At 45.1% G+C, this 17378-nt stretch overlaps 1 protein-coding gene across 1 annotated transcript in view; it reads right to left on the bottom strand.

The window, feature by feature from the left end:
- CTNNA1 (catenin alpha 1) overlaps window positions 1-17378 on the bottom strand; it is a gene marked incomplete in the record, with an annotated part of 2307982 nt that overhangs the window by 1452224 nt on the left and 838380 nt on the right. The window contains 1 exon segment of the mRNA XM_044069565.1: window positions 5666-5869. Coding sequence (XP_043925500.1) covers window positions 5666-5869 — 204 coding nt within the window.

The following is a 17378-nucleotide window of genomic DNA, read 5'->3' as shown; positions in this document are numbered from 1 at the left end:
ATCTTTAGTAGCCACCCCCCTTAAAAAAGCTGTAGAAGTGGCAGTATCCCTAGTGGAATGAGGCCTAATCCCAGCTGGAATCTCCTTACCATGATGGGAATAACAGAAAGCAATACAAAAACCAATCCACTTAGAAATAGTTTGTTTTGAAACAGGTTTGCCCTGAGAACCCAAAGCAAAAGAAACAAACAACTGCTGAGACTGCCTGAACCCTTTAGTTCTGCTCAAATAATATCGCAACTGTCTGTGTATATCCAAAGTGTGCAAAATCCTTTCCCTTTATTTTGGGGTTTGCATAAAAAGTAGGCAAATGAATAGTTTGGTTTAAAGCCACACTAGAAACCACTTTAGGCATAAAAGAAGGGTTAGTACGCAAAGACACCCTATCCTTGTGGAAAATTAAGAAGGGCTCAACTGCCATAAGGGCCTGTAATTCAGAAACCCTTCTCGCAGAGGTAATGGCCAACAAAAAAGCAGTCTTCCATGATAAATATTTCAACTCTGCCGATGCTGCAGGCTCAAAAGGTTGTAGAGCGAGTTTCTCCAACACAAAATTGAGATCCCAAGCAGGAGTAGGAGCGCTACGTGGGGGTCTTATATTCTTTGCCCCTCTAAGGAATTGCTTAAACAAAGGCTGAGAAAATAATGGTGGGTCACAGTCATAGTGAGCAGAAATTGCTGCAGCATGAACCTTTATAGAGGAGAAGGACAAACCTTTGTCCAATAACTCAGTAAGGTATTGAAGCGCAACACTTAAATTAGGTTTAGAAACATCAAAGTCCTTTGCTGTACTCCAAAATAAAAATCTCCTCCATTTATCTGCGTAAACTTTCCTTGTACTAGGCCTTCTGGCCTCCAAAATAACATTCAAAACTTGTTGTGGAAGCTGAGACCCTCCAGGGTTTAGAACAGAATATGCCAGGCTGTCAGATGTAGAGAATGAAGTTTGACATTGAGTAAATGACTGTTCTCCTGAGACAGCAGGTGAGGAATCAAAGGCAAAGGCCATGGAGGCTCCTGTACCAGACTTCTCAGTAATGGGTACCAGTGCTGTCGAGGCCAATCTGGAGCTATTAAAATCATCTTTGGCTTGTCCTGTCTGACCTTCAGCAGTACCTTTGGGAGGAGAGGCAGAGGTGGAAAGGCATACACGTGAAGATTGCTCCAATTGAAAGAGAGAGCATCCACTTTCCAAGCTGTGGGATGAAACCTTTTTGTGCAAAACTTTGGCAGCTGGTAATTTAGTGGAGAAGCGAACAGATCTATGTCTGGAGTTCCCCATAACACTGTCAATCTCTGAAATACATGAGGATCCAATTTCCACTCGTGGGGATCCATAATTTGTCTGCTCAACACATCTGCTAAGGAGTTCTTTGCTCCTGGCAGAAACCTGTAAACAGAGCAGTCTCCCACAAAATCATTGCTTGTCTGCATAGAGGATAAGAATGCGTTCCCCCTTGCTTGTTGATGTACCACATGACAGTTGTGTTGTCTGTTTGAATCAACACCTGCCCTGGAAGAAGTAAATCCTTGAAAGCTATCAATGCAAATTGGACTGCTAACATCTCCTTCAAGTTGATATGTAGATGTTGAAGTCTGGCAGGCCACGTGTCTTGTACCCATTTTCCATTTAGATGAGCTCCCCAAGCTTTGTCCGAGGCATCTGTCGTTAAAATCTGACTCGCCTCTGGCCGGGTCACAGAGAGTCCCTTGTTTAGGTGACATTCCTGAGCCCACCACAAAAATTCCTTTTGAATGCAAGGTATTATCTGAATGACAGTGTCCAAATCTTGGCAGTGCTGTGTCCATACATTCTTGAGATACCACTGTAGCTTCCTCATATGCAGTTTGGCATTGGGAAGTACCAGAATACAAGATGCCATGAACCCCAAGGCTTGAAGGACTGTCCTTGCAGTCAGCCTGGACTGACAAGACAATTGGTGGAAGTAAAGAGAAAGATTCTTTTGTTTGTCCGGGGTCAAAAAGGCCATCTGGGATGCTGTATTCAGTCTCACACCCAGAAAGCACATGTCCTGAGAGGGTACTAGACTGGACTTTATTTCGTTCACAGAATACCCCAGGCATCTTAACACTGCCATCACATACTGTAAATGATGAAGAAGCTTGTCCTTTTCTTGGGCCAGAATCAGGCAATCGTCCAAATAAGGATAGATTTGTATTCCTCTTAGCCGGAAGAAAGCTACCACTGGAGCCAGAACCTTCGTGAACACTCTGGGCGCAGTAGATAAGCCAAAGGGCAATGCAGAGAACTGATAATGTGAAGTCCCAGCCCGAAAACGCAGATACTTCCTGCAACTGGGCCTGATAGGAACATGAAGGTAAGCTTCCTTGAGATCCAGAGTCACCATCCAGTGATCTTTGCCCAGCAGAGGTAAAAGCTGTTGTAACGTCAACATTTTGAACTTGGGAATGTCCAGATATGTGTTGAGGATAGATAAATCCAAAATTGGTCTCCACGTGTTTCCTTTCTTTGGTACTAGAAACAGGCGAGAATAAAATCCTAGGCCCACTTCTGGCAGAGGGACCGGTTGTATGGCCCCTATTTGAAGTAGTAGAGAAATATGTTTGTGAGCCTCTAGTCTTTGCTGAGGAGGAACGTCCGGCATGCCTTTGAAAGGAGGCAAGGTATGGAAATAAAACTTGTAACCCTGGTGTATGATATCCAATACCCATTTGTCTTGGGTAATCAACATCCAATTTTCCTTGAAGAGTGCTAACCTTCCTCCCAAAGGTGCTGCCAGGCAAGGAGGATCTGGCAGCTGAAAAAGTAGGTCATTGGGCCTGTTTACGAAAGGACTGGCCCCTGCCCTCACCGGAGGATTGTGCAGGTGAACTCCCTGTTCTAGGTCTGAAAGAACTCTGAGCTCTGCCCCTACCACGTCTAGATCTACCCCTAGACTGAGAATCATAAGAAGGATACGTCCACCCCTTAGCAGGCCAATTCCTACTAAACTTCGGAGGCTGAACTTGCAAAAAATCTTTAACAGCCTGCATAGACTTAGCCTTGTCTTCCATTTTCTTCAAGACTGACTCCACAGGTGAACCAAACAACACATCAGACTGCAAAGGAGCATCCAAAATCCTTGTCTTAACATGGTCAGATAAATTCTGATCCTTCAGCCAGGCGTGCCTGCGAAGAACTGAGCCAGTGGCAGCCACCTTAGACGAGGCCTGCACAGCATCAAAACCACACTGTAATGAATGCTTACCCACCTGTTCAGAGACATGCACCAAATCTTGTAATTCCTTACACTCAATGCCTTCTGCCAGAGCATCCACCTTAGACTTCAATTGAGAAAGAAGAAAGTTTTGATATTTCAACATATGAAACTGGCAATTCAAACCCCTCATAGCTAAGGTAAAAGATGTATAGACCTTCTTTCCCCATCTATCCAAAGCTCTGGCTTCTTTATCTAGAGGAACCAGATTTTTTACAACAGAGGCCTTGACACCCTTAGGTCCCTGACTAATAGTTTCTGGGTCCGCCCTAGGACTCTTATAAAGATATTTATGAGCCTCAGGCACCCTGTAATACCTATCCGGTTTAACAGGAGCAGGAGGCAGAGAATCGGGATTAAGAGAAGCCTCTGCAAACACATCTTCCACAACATCCAGAACAGGGGGTATAGCCAAGGGCCTATGCTGGGGTAACAGCAAAAATTCCCTAAGCCTTTTCCGAGAAACAGAGAAGTCCTGACCTTCCCACTTAAAATGTTCCCTCATAGAATGAAGTGTCTCTGAAAAAGAAAAATCCTCTGGAGGAGAAGCAGAAGGAGTGGAATCATCTGCATCAGAATCAGAATAAGGAGAGTACTCCTGCAAGTCTTCAGCTGAAAACTCTGAAACATCCGAAGCCTGCTCAAAACTTCCCAACTCTGGCTCCACCCTAGGCCTCTTATCAGGAGGGGGCAAAGAACCTCTAATCAGAGTAATCAAATCTTCTGCCATTTTAAGCATGTGCTTCTTAGGCACAGACCCTGCTGAACTAGGAGTGACACCAACAGAAGCTAAAACTGGCCTGCCTCTGGGAGAAGCCTTGGAAACAGAAGGAGAAGGCCTAACCACCCTAGGAAGGGAGGGGAGTACAGTAACTTGAGAAGCCCCTTCAGCCTGACCTGCCTCCTGAGACCACCTCCTGCAAAATCAAAGTCTCCCCCTGAGACTCCAGAGAAGTCTCCGTCGAAACCACCGGTTCCACTGAAGCCTCCAAAGAACCGGCGTCCGGAACGGACGACTCATCTTGCCTGGGTTTAAATGCTTTGTCTTTGCGCTTCTTCGCAGAAGCGGGCGCCGGAGAATCCGACGGCATATTATAATTGCACCACTTCCCAAAGACCAGCCTAGCACAATCCAACCTTCGCTTAATAGTGCGTTTATTGAACCTAGCACAAAAGCGACACCCAACAACGTCGTGCTCAGGCCCCAAACAAGGAATACACAAAGAATGATAATCCCTATGCGGTATCTGTTTCCCACAAGAAATACAGTTATTCACTTTTTCTGACATCCGGTAAAACACTGAGGCAAGAAAAAAACAAAATATTCTAACGGGGTACTTAGCCAACTTGGATTCGGTCTGAAACTCCAAATTCGAAAAATTTCAGAACGCCGAACGGCACTTGCAACGCTGCTTCTGCATCGGACCATGCGGCAAAAAAGGCTGAGGAAATGACGTCGGTCATGCGCTTTTGTACCCTGACGTCCTGATGTCAGTTTTAAGCGCCTTGACCGACGTCAGCCTAATACTTTGGTATTCGGGCCGACCGAGGACAGCGGACTACCCATATGTAAGGACTGCAGCAATGTGAGATGAAGAACATCTGTACAACTATATCAAAATATTTTAACTGTGCCTTTGGCCTAAGTCACAGCTTTAAGAGTTCTCAAACTACTTCACTCGTGCAGTTAAAGAAGGCATTACAGTCCTAGTCAGCGTTACTACATGTAAACAGTGGCTCCCATGAGATCATGAATTGTTTTGTACTGCTACCTGCATAACTGAAAGTAAAAATAATCAGAAACATTCAAACCATGAGTATGGGAAAAAATGCAGCTTTATCAAAACTATAAACATGTTTTAACACAAAACTTTGAAGCACTCCTCCCAATAGGTCCAACTCCACCAGGAAGTTAAACGCTCCAGTACAGTCACACTTTGCCTTACTTTTGGATGCAGATCCCAGATAATAAATTCAACCACGCCACCAAAAGAAAAGCAAACATGTTATGCGAAAATGGCACATATAATTTATTCTCTGCAAATATAACTATTCTTCTCATACATAAATCATGCTGATTTAAGTTTACCTACAAATATTACACAAGTTTAACTCGGAGTGCATAAATTCTGAAGAAATGAACAAGTTTAATCCTGGTAATCAGGATTAAAAAAAAAATTTGATTTACTACACTTCACTGTACATCAAATGAAGAATGTGATTGCTTTAATAAGGGCTATGAATCCTGAAAAGCAATTCACTAACTTCCCAAACCTTAAAAAAAAAAAAAAAAAAGCAAAGAAAAATCCTCTCTCATTAACACAGAATTAACATGAAATATGCTAGTAGTATTATTTAAAAAAAAAAATCTAAGTTGTCAGAAGAGTTAAAAAAATATATCTTGAGGCAAAAAATAAGCTACTCACATTGCCCATGTATTCTGAAAGGAGATCTTGTAAGGCTTGTCGCACTGAATTACACTCTGCAACAATGCGTTCCCTCCGGTCATCACGTGTGCAAGAAGAATCGGCCATCAATGCAGCTCCACTAATGATACTTTCCAAACGTTCTTCTAAGGAAGGCCGGAATCGCTCTTCACTGAAGTTCAGAGGGTCCACAATGATTTGTTTCTAGTAAGAGAAAATTATGTCAATTACTGCTTAAATCGATCCAGATTTGCTTTCTGAGTTTTAAGCACAAATGTTCTCCCTTCTTCAGACCAGCAATTAGTAGTCTAACACCTTGACCCTAGCATTTAACTGCCTTCAGCAACTTTGTTCCACACTTGCAACTAATATAAATGGCAATTTAATGGGGGAAGGAATGGGGCATTAAGATTAAGGGACCAGTGTTCCTCTCTCCCCAAGTGTCTACATTATTCTCCTTCCTTTTCCCCTACTGAACTACCAAAGAACTAAACACAAATCATGTCTTGAACAGCCCCACCCCCTGAAGCCCAAGCTTAACACTATCAAACAACCCTGTATTTTGACCAAATTAAAATGGGTAGTACCAGTGCAAAGACTCACCCTTTTATTTCTCCACTTGTAGACATTCTATGCAGTCCGAGTGCTTTTGAACCCCAACACCATCTGGCAATTTATTAAAACACGCCAAGAAAATTTTAAAATGCACACAATCTAGAATTAGAGTAAGCTCTTCAAACTAACTGCTTACAGGTACCAACATAAGAGACAAAACAAGTAAAGCTGTCTTGGGGCCTTCCTCAACACCGGGAGAAGGGACAGCTTAGAAAAATCGGGCTGCCTTGAAAAGACGATGAACAGAGCCATTGCAACAACTCTACACATTATTTAGTACACTTTTCTCCACATGCAGGTCAAGTTCGTCGGTTGAAAGAGGCACAGGCTAAACAGGCCGATACGTCGTGGTCTGGGCCTAAGCAAGGAAGGCAGTAAGAATGGAAATCCTTATGAGGTATTTGTTTCCCACAAGTTAAACAATTATTTACTTTGTCTGACATCGGCTGAGGCAAAAAAGAGTCCCCAATAGGGTACTTAGCTTTTTTCGAAGTCTTCGGTAGCTGAAATCACTGGATCTGACTGACCGGCACTTGCGAACCGCTTCTGCTTCGGGCACCGCGCAGCAAGAAAGACTGAGGAAAATGGCGTCGGCTGATGCTTTTATACCCCAGCCGCTCTGACGTCGGGGAAAATGCGACATCAGCCGAGGCCAGACCCAGACTTATCCAGCCGACCGAACGGCTGCCTGAGGCAGGACAACCCATATGTTATGACTGCAGATGCATCCCTGAAGGACACCAACTCTACACATTATTTAGTACACTTTTCTCCACATGCAGGTCACTAACCAGCTCATAAAAATTCCTGCTCAAAGAGGAAATTTACAGACTGCAGTGATGACATCCATTCTCCTGGAAGTTTGCACAACTTCCCAGTAGTGTCCAGACAGCATCCTATGCATATATCTTGTGCCCCAAATGGGACTTGGCAGGATTTGCTGATATTCTTAAATACAGTTATGCAAGAACTTTCCATAAAGAATAGTTAGTGTTAAAATCTTACAATAACCCCAGAGTTGGGAGGCTGGCCTAATGGTTAAGGTGTTTGCCTTACAGACACAAGGTGCAGGGTTTGAGTCTCACAAGGGATAATTGGCTAGGCTTAAAATGGCTCACTAGGCCAATTAGCCTAGTACTAATCTTATGAATCTACGTCCTTCTCTTCCATGTTGCAATATTCCAAACCCTCTGGTTATCCTCTGCTAGCTACCCAATTATCCAGCCAGTATATTCTAGTCACTGCTAGGTATGTGGGATGACTGATGTTGGCAGAGGGAGAGTCACCATAAAAGGGATGTCTGCATGTACTCCTACTCAGAACACATTGAAAAAGGGGATAGGAGGAAGGGAATGAATACTGCAACATGGAAGAGAAGGACATCTATGGTTATGGTAAGATTTTACACAACTATTATATGTCCTTCTATTCTCATGTTGCAGTATTTCAAACCCTTGGGCCAGTGCCAAAGCTCAAAGGGAAGAAGAGGGGGGTGGCATGAAACTGTTTTCTATGAAACCATGTAGGATTGTCCTAGCAAATCCTGCTCTAGACCTAGAGATATGATACAATCTGTAGTGCTTAGTGAAGGTATGGACAGATGTCCATGTAGCTGCCTCTAGAATGGAAGTAGTATCCAGTCCTTTAAAAAAGGCTCCAGATGAAGCCATGCCTCTAGTGGAGTGGACCTTAATTTTTGAATTTAAATATTTTCCATGATAGGTGTAGCAGAATGATATAACCCTGGAAATCCAGACAAATTGTCTGTTTTGTCACCGCTTTTCCCAGAGGCCTGGGGTGAAAAGACAAATAATTGATCCGATTCCCTACTAGACAGTCTTGTCAAGGTAAATTCTAAGCAGTCTATGAACTTCAAGGGAATGCAAGACACTCTCCGTCGTTCTGGGGATTTGGAAAAAAGGTGGGCAGGTGAACACCTTGGTTTAAGGACAGCTCATTGACTACTTTGGGCATGGAGGGACTGGTCCTCAGGGTCACTATGTCCTTGAGGAAGAGGAGAAAGGGAGGAGTTGCCATGAGGGCCTGGAGCTCTGACACACTTCTGGACTGATGTCAGGGCCATGAAGAGTACAGTCTTCCAAGTACAGTGTTTCAAGTATGCTTTGGATGCTGGTTCAAAGGGAGCTTCTCTAAAATGTATTTCAAGTCCCATGGATGTGGAACTGGCCTCCTGGGGGGCCTAAGATGCAGTACTACCTTGAGAAATAACTTTGGAGGGAAGCGGGATGCAAGAGGAAGGTCAAGAGGCAGACAAGCTGAAATAGCAGCAAAGTGGGCTTTAACAGAGGAATACACTAGCCCTGCTTCAAGAGCTCACAAAGATAGGACAACACTAAGGGGACCTCTCCTTGCAGTGGGTCCAGCTGCCTCAAACACCACATAGAGAATCTTTTCCATTTGGACAAATAAGATCTCTTAGTATTCAGTTTCCTGGCCTCCTGCAGGACTGTTAGCACATCCTCAGAGTAAAGGTGCCTGTAAGGAATCAAGATTCTATCACCCACAGGGTTAGGTTCAGAGATTCCAGGTGGGGATGGATTAGGGATCCCCTTGTCCTGTGTGAGAAGGTCCACTCTGTCAGGTAACTTGTGATGACTGCTCCTGGCTATATGCAGGAGGAGGAACAACCAATACTGTCTTGGCCAAAAGGAGGTCACCAACAAGATTTTTGGTTTGTCCTGCTGGATTTTCAGTAGGACTTTTTGAAGGAGTGGGAAGGGGGATGCACAGAGAAACATCCCCTTCCACGAGATTGAAAGGGCAACCATTGTCCTCGCTAGGGGGCTGGGAAGCCTAGTGCAAAATAGTAGTAGTTGCCTGCTCAGAGGGCAGCCAAACAGTACACCACTTGTGGACAATGTCTAGGAACACATCCCTGTGAAGCATCCATTTGTGGGATTGTGATGTGGACCTGCTCAGGGTGTCTGCCTGAGTGTTCTGTGCTGAAGGGATTAAGCTGCCTGCAAGGGGACTCCTTGCTGTGCCATCAGTCCCCAGGCTTGGACTGCAAGTCTGCATAGCAAGTAGGACTTTGTTCCCCCCGTTTGTTGAAAAAGCATAGAACTGTAGTGTTATCTGTGGACAACTTCAGGGGTCCTTGTTTTAGGATATGTAGAAAGGCTCTCAAGGTGAATAAGATTGCTCTCATTTCCTTGATGTTGATGTGCTCTTGCATGACTGTCTAACCAGGTACCCTGCATTTTCAGGCTACCTAAAGCAGCTCCCCAGTCCAGATCTGAGGCATCTGTGTACATCTCCTGAACTGGGGGAATGGGCTGTCAGAGGAGTCCCGGTTTGTGAATTGCTCCAACCACCACAGGATCTTCTTCCTCAAGCAGGGAAGGGAATGTTGAAGTCCAAGAGAAGTGAATGTTGGGTCCATACTGACCTCAGGTACAATTTCAATTTTCTCATGTGGAGTCTTTCCAATGGCAGCATAGGGTTAGCGGAAGCCATATAACCCAATAATCTGAGGAACTGTCTGTCATAGCAGTGGCATGGAGGACAGAGTACAAGTACTGCTTTAAGTTTTCCACCTTTTGGGGTGGAAGGAATGCTCCCCATGGCATCTGTCCTTATTCTGCACCCCAGGAAAACTTGGTCCTGGGAGGGATGCAGGTTGGACTTGGGGTAATTGATGCTGAATCCCAGTGCCTGTAGGACTGAAAACTTTGTGCAGTTGGTTGTGAAGGGATGTGGAACATTCTGCCTATATCAGGCGGTCTCCCAGGTATGGAAATATTTGAATACATTGGACCCTGCAATAAGCAATAACTGGAGCCAAACACTTGTTGAATACCCTTGGAGCCATAGAGTCTCCAAAGGGTAAGGTAGAGAACTGAAAATGTGAAGAACCACAGAAAAACCTAAGTATTTCCTGTAGTTGGGCCTTATAGGGATGTGTAGGTGGGCATCCTTCAGGTCTAAGGTGACTAGAAATCTCTGAGGCATTACCAAGGGAAAAAGGGTCTGTAGAGTAAAAATACAGAAGGTGCGTACTTCTCCATGGTCCATCCTTCCTTAGTACTAGGAAAAGTCTGGAGTAGTTGGTCTTTGGGAGGGTGTGAGATGAGTCTCCAAAGAGGAAGGATGATCCAGGTCATTAAATAATTTTCTATAATGGACAAGACCACTTGTCTATGGTAATGCTTCACCAAACTGGGAGACAGTGAGAGCCTTAGGGACAGGGGAATGGAGTTTGGGGGTGTGAACAGCAAAGGCAGGTAGTCACAGACTACTTGCCCCGTCCTGAAACTGAGGTTTCTGGGCAGAAGTCTTGAGCAGGTTTTGGAGGAGTCTGCTGCTTCCTAGTGCTCTTCCTGCTCCTGGAAAGTAGGGTTGGAGCAAAGCATTTTCTAATTAACTCGATTTTCGTAGGCTAGTTTCTATGAAATTTGGGGACAGGAGAGGCAAACAAGTGTTTGGAGGTCCTGGAGTTCCTACCCCTTTTGATGGGTCTTGAATAGTTTAGCCACTTTAGCCACAAAAAGAGGCAAGTTATCCAGAGGAGCACCCAAGAGTTTGGCCCCAATATCTGGCAAGGGCTGTAGTCTTAACCATGAGCATCTTCTACGGATTAAGGCAGAAACGACAGATCTGGCATTGGCTTCTGCAGCATCACAGCTGCATCTAAGTGAATGTCTTGTGACTTAAGACAATGCGATGAGGTTAGATAATTGAGCCTTGGCAGGAAAGTCAGAGGTCAGCCAAAAGTTTAGTGACCTTACACAAAAGGGCCAGAGCATTCTTTAGCATGTGTGCCTTTTAATTAACTGCCCTAAATTCCAAAGTAGCAGATGCGTAAACTTTTTTAACCAATGCACTCCATTGTCTTACTGTCCTTGTCTGTGGGAAAGACAGAATTGGATGGAAGAAATCTGGATGGTTTATGTGCAGAGACTGAGACAGTGCCAGGGTCTGCAGCAGGGCATTTAATTAGGAATTTAGCCCCTTCAAGGACTTTATTGAATCTGTTAGGCCTTTGAGGGGCAGGTGGTTGGGAATACGGATTCACAGAGGTTGCACTGAACGCATCCAAGAAGGATGGTAAAACTGGAGGAATGGCAGAGGGAGTTCCATCGGCAAGAGCTTATAATATATTTTTCGGACCTCAGACATTTCAGAGGAATCCCACTTAAAATATTCTCTCATTTCTGAGATAGTGTCACCAAAGGTGAAGTCCTCTCCTGGGGAGTCTGCCAACTTGAGGCTTGGGACTAAGGAGAGGAGGCATATCAGGCTTTAGGGCCATAAAAGCGTTAAATAGGCTCTGGGAAAAGGTCTGCCACTCTGGTTGGCTGTCTGCAGGAGGAGAAACATGTTTAATCTTTTGCTTCTTTTTAGAGAACGGCCTAGGAGCTAAGATGGGCCTAGATTCTGTTTGTTCAAAAACCAAGGAAAAGCCCGTCTGGATGACCATAAGGAGCCTAGGTTCCCCCTCGTTGTCGGCACCCAACGTCTGCAAGACCTCCACGGATAAGCTTTCCACCCTAGGTTCTGTGGCCTCCCAAACGGTACCAGTTATACCTATTTTGGCAAATTCCAAACTTTCCTCCAGGCTAACTTCAGCCACATGAGGGACATTGGGTGGAGGAGGTGCAGTAGCTGATTCAGACCTGGAAACTCTGAACTTCTTTTTAGGTGGCTCTACGGTCTAACCAGATGGGCTCTCCATCACTAGCGCCAAGCATTTAAGACGCTGGTTTTCTAGATAAATATTAAGGGCATGTAGAATGTGGAGTGTCTTGGTTACGAAGGCCTGACAGCGCAGATTTGATGGTTGTGTGTATGCCCTAAGCAGAAGCAGAGCTGGTGGGCATCCTTATGGGGGATCTGATGTCAGCACCTACATTTTCCCTTCCTGTATGACAAAAGTACAGTTGTGTACACTTGCCATAAATGTAGATGTTTGAGTGTATTCACTGTTGCAGTCATTACATTTGGGTTAACTGCTTGCATGTAGCCCTCAGTCGGCCTGATTATCAAATTCTTGGGTCTTGCATCGGTTGCTGTCTCATCTTCCATGATGTCAGACAGTCAGAGATATGAAGCATGCAGCCGACACCATTACATCAGTTTTTCTTGTCCCAGATGTCAGGTGGCCCCATAATGGGAAGCAATTATATATACAAGGTTACACCTCCAACAAAAGCAAGTACACCAGAAAGCTTTAAGCATAGTAAAAAAGAATAGAGATATAGTCAACAGAAGTCAGGGGGATAAAGGGATGGCAACCAGGACTGCAACAATGAATACAGTCAGTGAATACATTCAAACATCTACATTTATGTGAAGTGTACACAACTGTACTATGTTCTTAGTGTTTCACTGTTGCAGTCTTTTCATTTGGGTAGATTCCCAAAGCTAAGGAAGGGAGAAGGCAATTAGATAGCATTAGGACCAGCTATAAGGCCCTGCAAGACTGCAGTGGCAAAGCCAGCTCTGGATTTAGAAAAAATTGGCAAGTGGTAATACTTGGTGAAGATATATACAGAACTCCAGGTAGCAGCTTCTAGGATGTCCCTGGTAGGGACACCTCTGAGAAAGGCTGGAGAGGTAGATGCAGCCCTGGTGGAATGAGGTCTTATCCCCTGTGGGGTAGGTTTTCCATGGTGCTTATAGCAGAAATGAATGCAATGGCCAATCCACTTAGAAATGGTTTGCTTTGAAATGGCCTTCCCCTATGCCCCAGCAGTAAATGCAATAAGCAGCTTTTCAGCTTTCTGAAAGGCTTAGTCCAGTTCAAGTACAATCAAAGTTGTCTGTGCATGTCTAAGGAGTGCAGTATTCATTCCCCTTTGCTCTGTGGGTTAGAAAAGAAGATTGGCAAATGGATGGACTGATTAAGGGCCACACTAGATACTACCTTGGGCATAAAGGAAGGATTGGTCCTGAAGGACACCCTGTCCGCATGAAATATGATTAAAGGCTCCACTGCCATGAGGGCCTGTAATTCAGACACCCTTCTTGCTGAAGTGATGGCTAGGAAAAATGCTGTTTTCCAAGAAAGGAATTTCAACTCTGCATTTGCAGCTGGCTCAATCCACAGTGGTGCAGCAATAGCGTTGTTGCCTTACAGCAAGAGGTTCTCCTGTTCGATTTTTGGCTGGAGTGCAGGGAGTGCCTTCTGTGTGGAGTTTGCATGTCCTCCCCGCGGTTGAGTGGCGTTCCGAAAGATATGCGTGAATGGGCATGCCTTCTTGAAGGTTGGGCGTCGAGCTGGCAACTCGGCACTGTAAAAATCTACTGCCAATCATTAGCGGACCGGAGTTCCGCTGTGGCAACCCCTAACCGGGAAAAGCCGAAAGACCAACAACTACATTTGCAGCTGGCTCAAAGGGAGGTAGAGTGAGCTTTTCCAATACAAAGGTAAGGTCCCAGGCTGGAATAGGGACTCTCCTGGGTGGTCGTAAGTTTGTGGCCCCTCTGAAAAATTGCTTCAGCAGTGGATGAGAGAAGAGGGGTGGCTCTGTATTATAATGTGCTTAAATGGCAGAGGCATGAATTTTGATGGAAGAAAAGGAAAGGCCCTTGTGAAGAATCTCAGTTAAGTATTGAAGAATGTGCAATAAACTGGGCACTGTTGTGCCCATCCCCTGAGTTTGGCTCCAGGGACAGAATCTTTTCCATTTTTCAGCATAGGATTTTCTAGTACTAGGCCTCCTTGCCTCCAGAATGACATCCATCACTTGCTTACTGAGGGATGGTAACGGAGAGATCAGGTAATTAGCCAGGCTGCAAGGGTCAGGGTTTGTAGCTGTGGGTGCAGAATCTGGCCCTCTTGCTGGGACAGCATGGCAGGCATCTGAGGCAGGTGCCATGGTTCCAGCAGTGCGGAAAATGGGGTAACAGTGTCGGCATGGCCAGTCTGGTGCAATAAGTATTGTCCTTGGTTTGTCCTGTTTGATCTTTAGTAGTAACTCTGGAGAGGACGAGGGGGAAAGGCATAAACTGACAGGTTTCTTCCAGGTGAAAGACACGGCATCCACTTTCCAAGCCTGTCTGTGGAGAGTCCTTGTGCAGAATTTGTCCAATTGGTAGTTCTGAGGGGAGGCAAACAGGTTTATATCTGGGCTCCCCCATTTGTTTCTCAAAATGTTGAATATCTTTGGTTCCAGTTTCCACTCGTGTGGGTCCATGAGATTTCTGCTTAGATCGTCTGCCAGTGTATTTAGCTTGCCTGGCAGGAACTGAGCTTAAAGGTGCACTTGATAGCTCAAGGCTGTGTTCCACAGAGCCATGGCTAGTCTGCAGAGAGGGTATGAGTGGGTTCCCCCCTGCATGTTTATGTACCATTTAACAGTGGTGTTGTCTGTCTTTACCAATAATTGTCCTGGAAGAATGTGGTCCTTGAAGGCTGTCAGAGCATTCTGTACAGCTAACATTTCTTTTTTTATTGATATGCAGGTGCATTTGACTCTGGTTCCATTTACCCTGAATGCACTGTCCTGCCAAGTGAGCCCCCATGCATAGTCTGATGAGTCTATTGTTAGGGTTTGGGTGGCAGGGGGTAGACTGAATGGCAGTCCCTTGTCGTGGTGGCAGGCCTCGGCCCACCACAGGAACTCTGTCTTTAGAGCAAGGGATAATAGGAATCATTGATTCTAGGTCCTGAGAATGTTGACACCATAGGCTTTTTAGATACCATTGTAGTTTCCTCATATGCAGTCTTGCATATGGAATTAGTAGAAAGCAAGAGGTCATGAACCCCAGGACTTGCAGTACTTTCCTTGCAGACTGCTGGGTCTTTGTGGCCAGTAGTTCGAAGTAGGCTGTCAAACAAACTTGTTTCTCTGGCGTGAGGTAGGCTATCTGGGAAGTTGTATTCAAGCTTGCTTCCAAGAATACAATTTGTTGGCAGGGTACTAGATGTGATTTCTTTTCGTTTATGGTGTACCCCAGAGAAGTTAGTAATTTCTTTACAAATGCCAGATGAGTTAATAGTATTGTCCTGGATTTCTGCCTGAATTAGACAATCGTCCAGGTATGGGTATATTTGAATATTTCTTTGCCTGCAAAATGCAATGCCTGGAGCTAGGCACTTTGTGAATACCCTGGGCGCAGTAGATAAGACAAAGGGCAGTGCAGATAACGGATAGTGCATGCGGCCTGCTCTGAAGCGTAGGTATCTTCTGCAAGATTCCCCGATTGGGATGTGCAGGTAGGCTTCCTTTAAATCCAGTGTTGCCAACCAGGCATCTTTGCCTAGCATGGGAAGCAGCTGATTAAGAGTTAGCAATTAGAATTTTGGGATTACCAAAAAGGTGTTTAGGATAGACAGGCCCAAGATAGGATGCCAGGAAATGTCCTTTCTGGTTACCAGGAAAAGCCTTGAGTAAAAACCTTGCACCCATTCTTCTTCTGGGACAGGGTGAATAGCCTTGATGCTTAGGAGAGACAGAACCTGCTTCTGAGCCTTTGCCCACTGATTTGGGGGTAGGTCTGGCCAACCGTTTGAAGTTGGTAAGGAGTGGAAGTGGAATCTGTACCCTTGGGGAAACTACATTTAAAACCCATTTGTCTTGGGTAATGAGCTCCCAGTTTTTTAGATCCAGGGCAATCTTTCCCCCTAAAGGAACAGTCAGTTGAGCAGGGCTTGGAAGGTTTAAAGTCAAGTCATTGTGACAGTTTACCATAGGGGTGTGTCTTACTACTTCCAGCTTTGGAAGTGGGAGCCCCCCACTGCTTAGGCCTGTGATTACCTTGAGACTGAGGTCTGGGTGGTCAGCTGGTTCTGCGTACGGACTGAGAAGGCCTGGAAGAGGCTGGAAAGGACCCTAAGGCAAGACAATGTACCCAACACTTTAGTCATAGGTGACTCTATAGTCAGGCACACTGATGTCCCACTCATCAAGATGAACAAGGAGAAAATTACAGTCAGCTGCCTGTCGGGTGCCAGGATCCGCCACATAACGCATGCACTGAAGTCACTCCACAACAAGTACAAATACGACTCTGTCATTGTCCATGCTGGAGTGAATGACTTGAGACGTACGTCCCTGGACTACATGGAAAGAGACATGGAAGAGCTCTTGGATCAAGTGGCCCAGGCAGGTATGACCCTAGCCCTGAGTAGCATCCTGCCTTTGCCCAGAAGGATACCACAGTAGAAGGACAAAATGATTGACTTCAACAATTGGCTAAGCTTCTAGTGTCATTCAAAGGGGATCCAGTATTTGCCTGTCTGGGAAGACATGATCGACAAACCACGATGTTTTGTCAGAGATGGTCTGCACCTGTCACCCCTGGGATTGAAGGTTACTGACTAAAGCTCTTGCCACCCCTACAGTGCCTTTTTTAGGCAAGGTTCAAAGGATAAAACCACCACCATAACAGATACAATCATGCAAAATCTGAAGGTAATGCTAGAAGTCTAAACCTCAAAATGCACTCTCTTGAGGCACTTCTAAAAATGGAGAACACTTATATCTGTGCAGTAACAGAGACCTGGTTCAAGGCTCCAGAGAGCACCCCTGCAATACCAGGCTACAATTCTTACCACACTTTTGGCCACAAAACCAAGACCGAAACACTAAAGGTGGAGGAGGTGTCCATATTCACCAAGCATATTCACACCTCCAGGCTAGTTGCCCAACACAATGCATCTGAAATTCTCCAGGTGCAACTAACACTAGGTAAGACTGCAATCCAAATTGTAACTTGCTACAGATCCCCCACCATGCCAAGATTCTCACTACACCTTTCTAAACATACTGGAAAATATTAACATACAACCAAACACCCCAATACTGGGTGATTTCAACTACCCTGCCATTAATTGGGAAAACTACTCGGGTACCAACTCTTTTTCCCAACGGTTCTTGGAATTCATAAATTCCAATGCCCTGGATCAACTAATCCATTGCCCCACCAGGGGCTCCAATATCCTAGACTTGGTCATTACCAACATGGGAGATAGATGCTCCACACCAGTGGTAACCCCCTCATTGGTCAGGTCTGACCATAAGCAAATCACCCTTGACATTCACATCCCACCTCCCACAGTAAGGAAACCTCCTTAAAAAACTTCAAAGCCAACTTCACGCTACTGAAGTCAGAAGTGACAAACTTCACAACA

This window comes from Protopterus annectens, chromosome 4.part0 (genome assembly GCF_019279795.1).
Source record: "Protopterus annectens isolate FY-2018-M chromosome 4.part0, PAN1.0, whole genome shotgun sequence".
Lineage (NCBI taxonomy): Eukaryota > Metazoa > Chordata > Ceratodontiformes > Protopteridae > Protopterus > Protopterus annectens.
The sequence above is the reverse complement of the archived record's forward strand: the minus strand, read 5'-3'. Positions and strand labels throughout refer to the sequence as shown.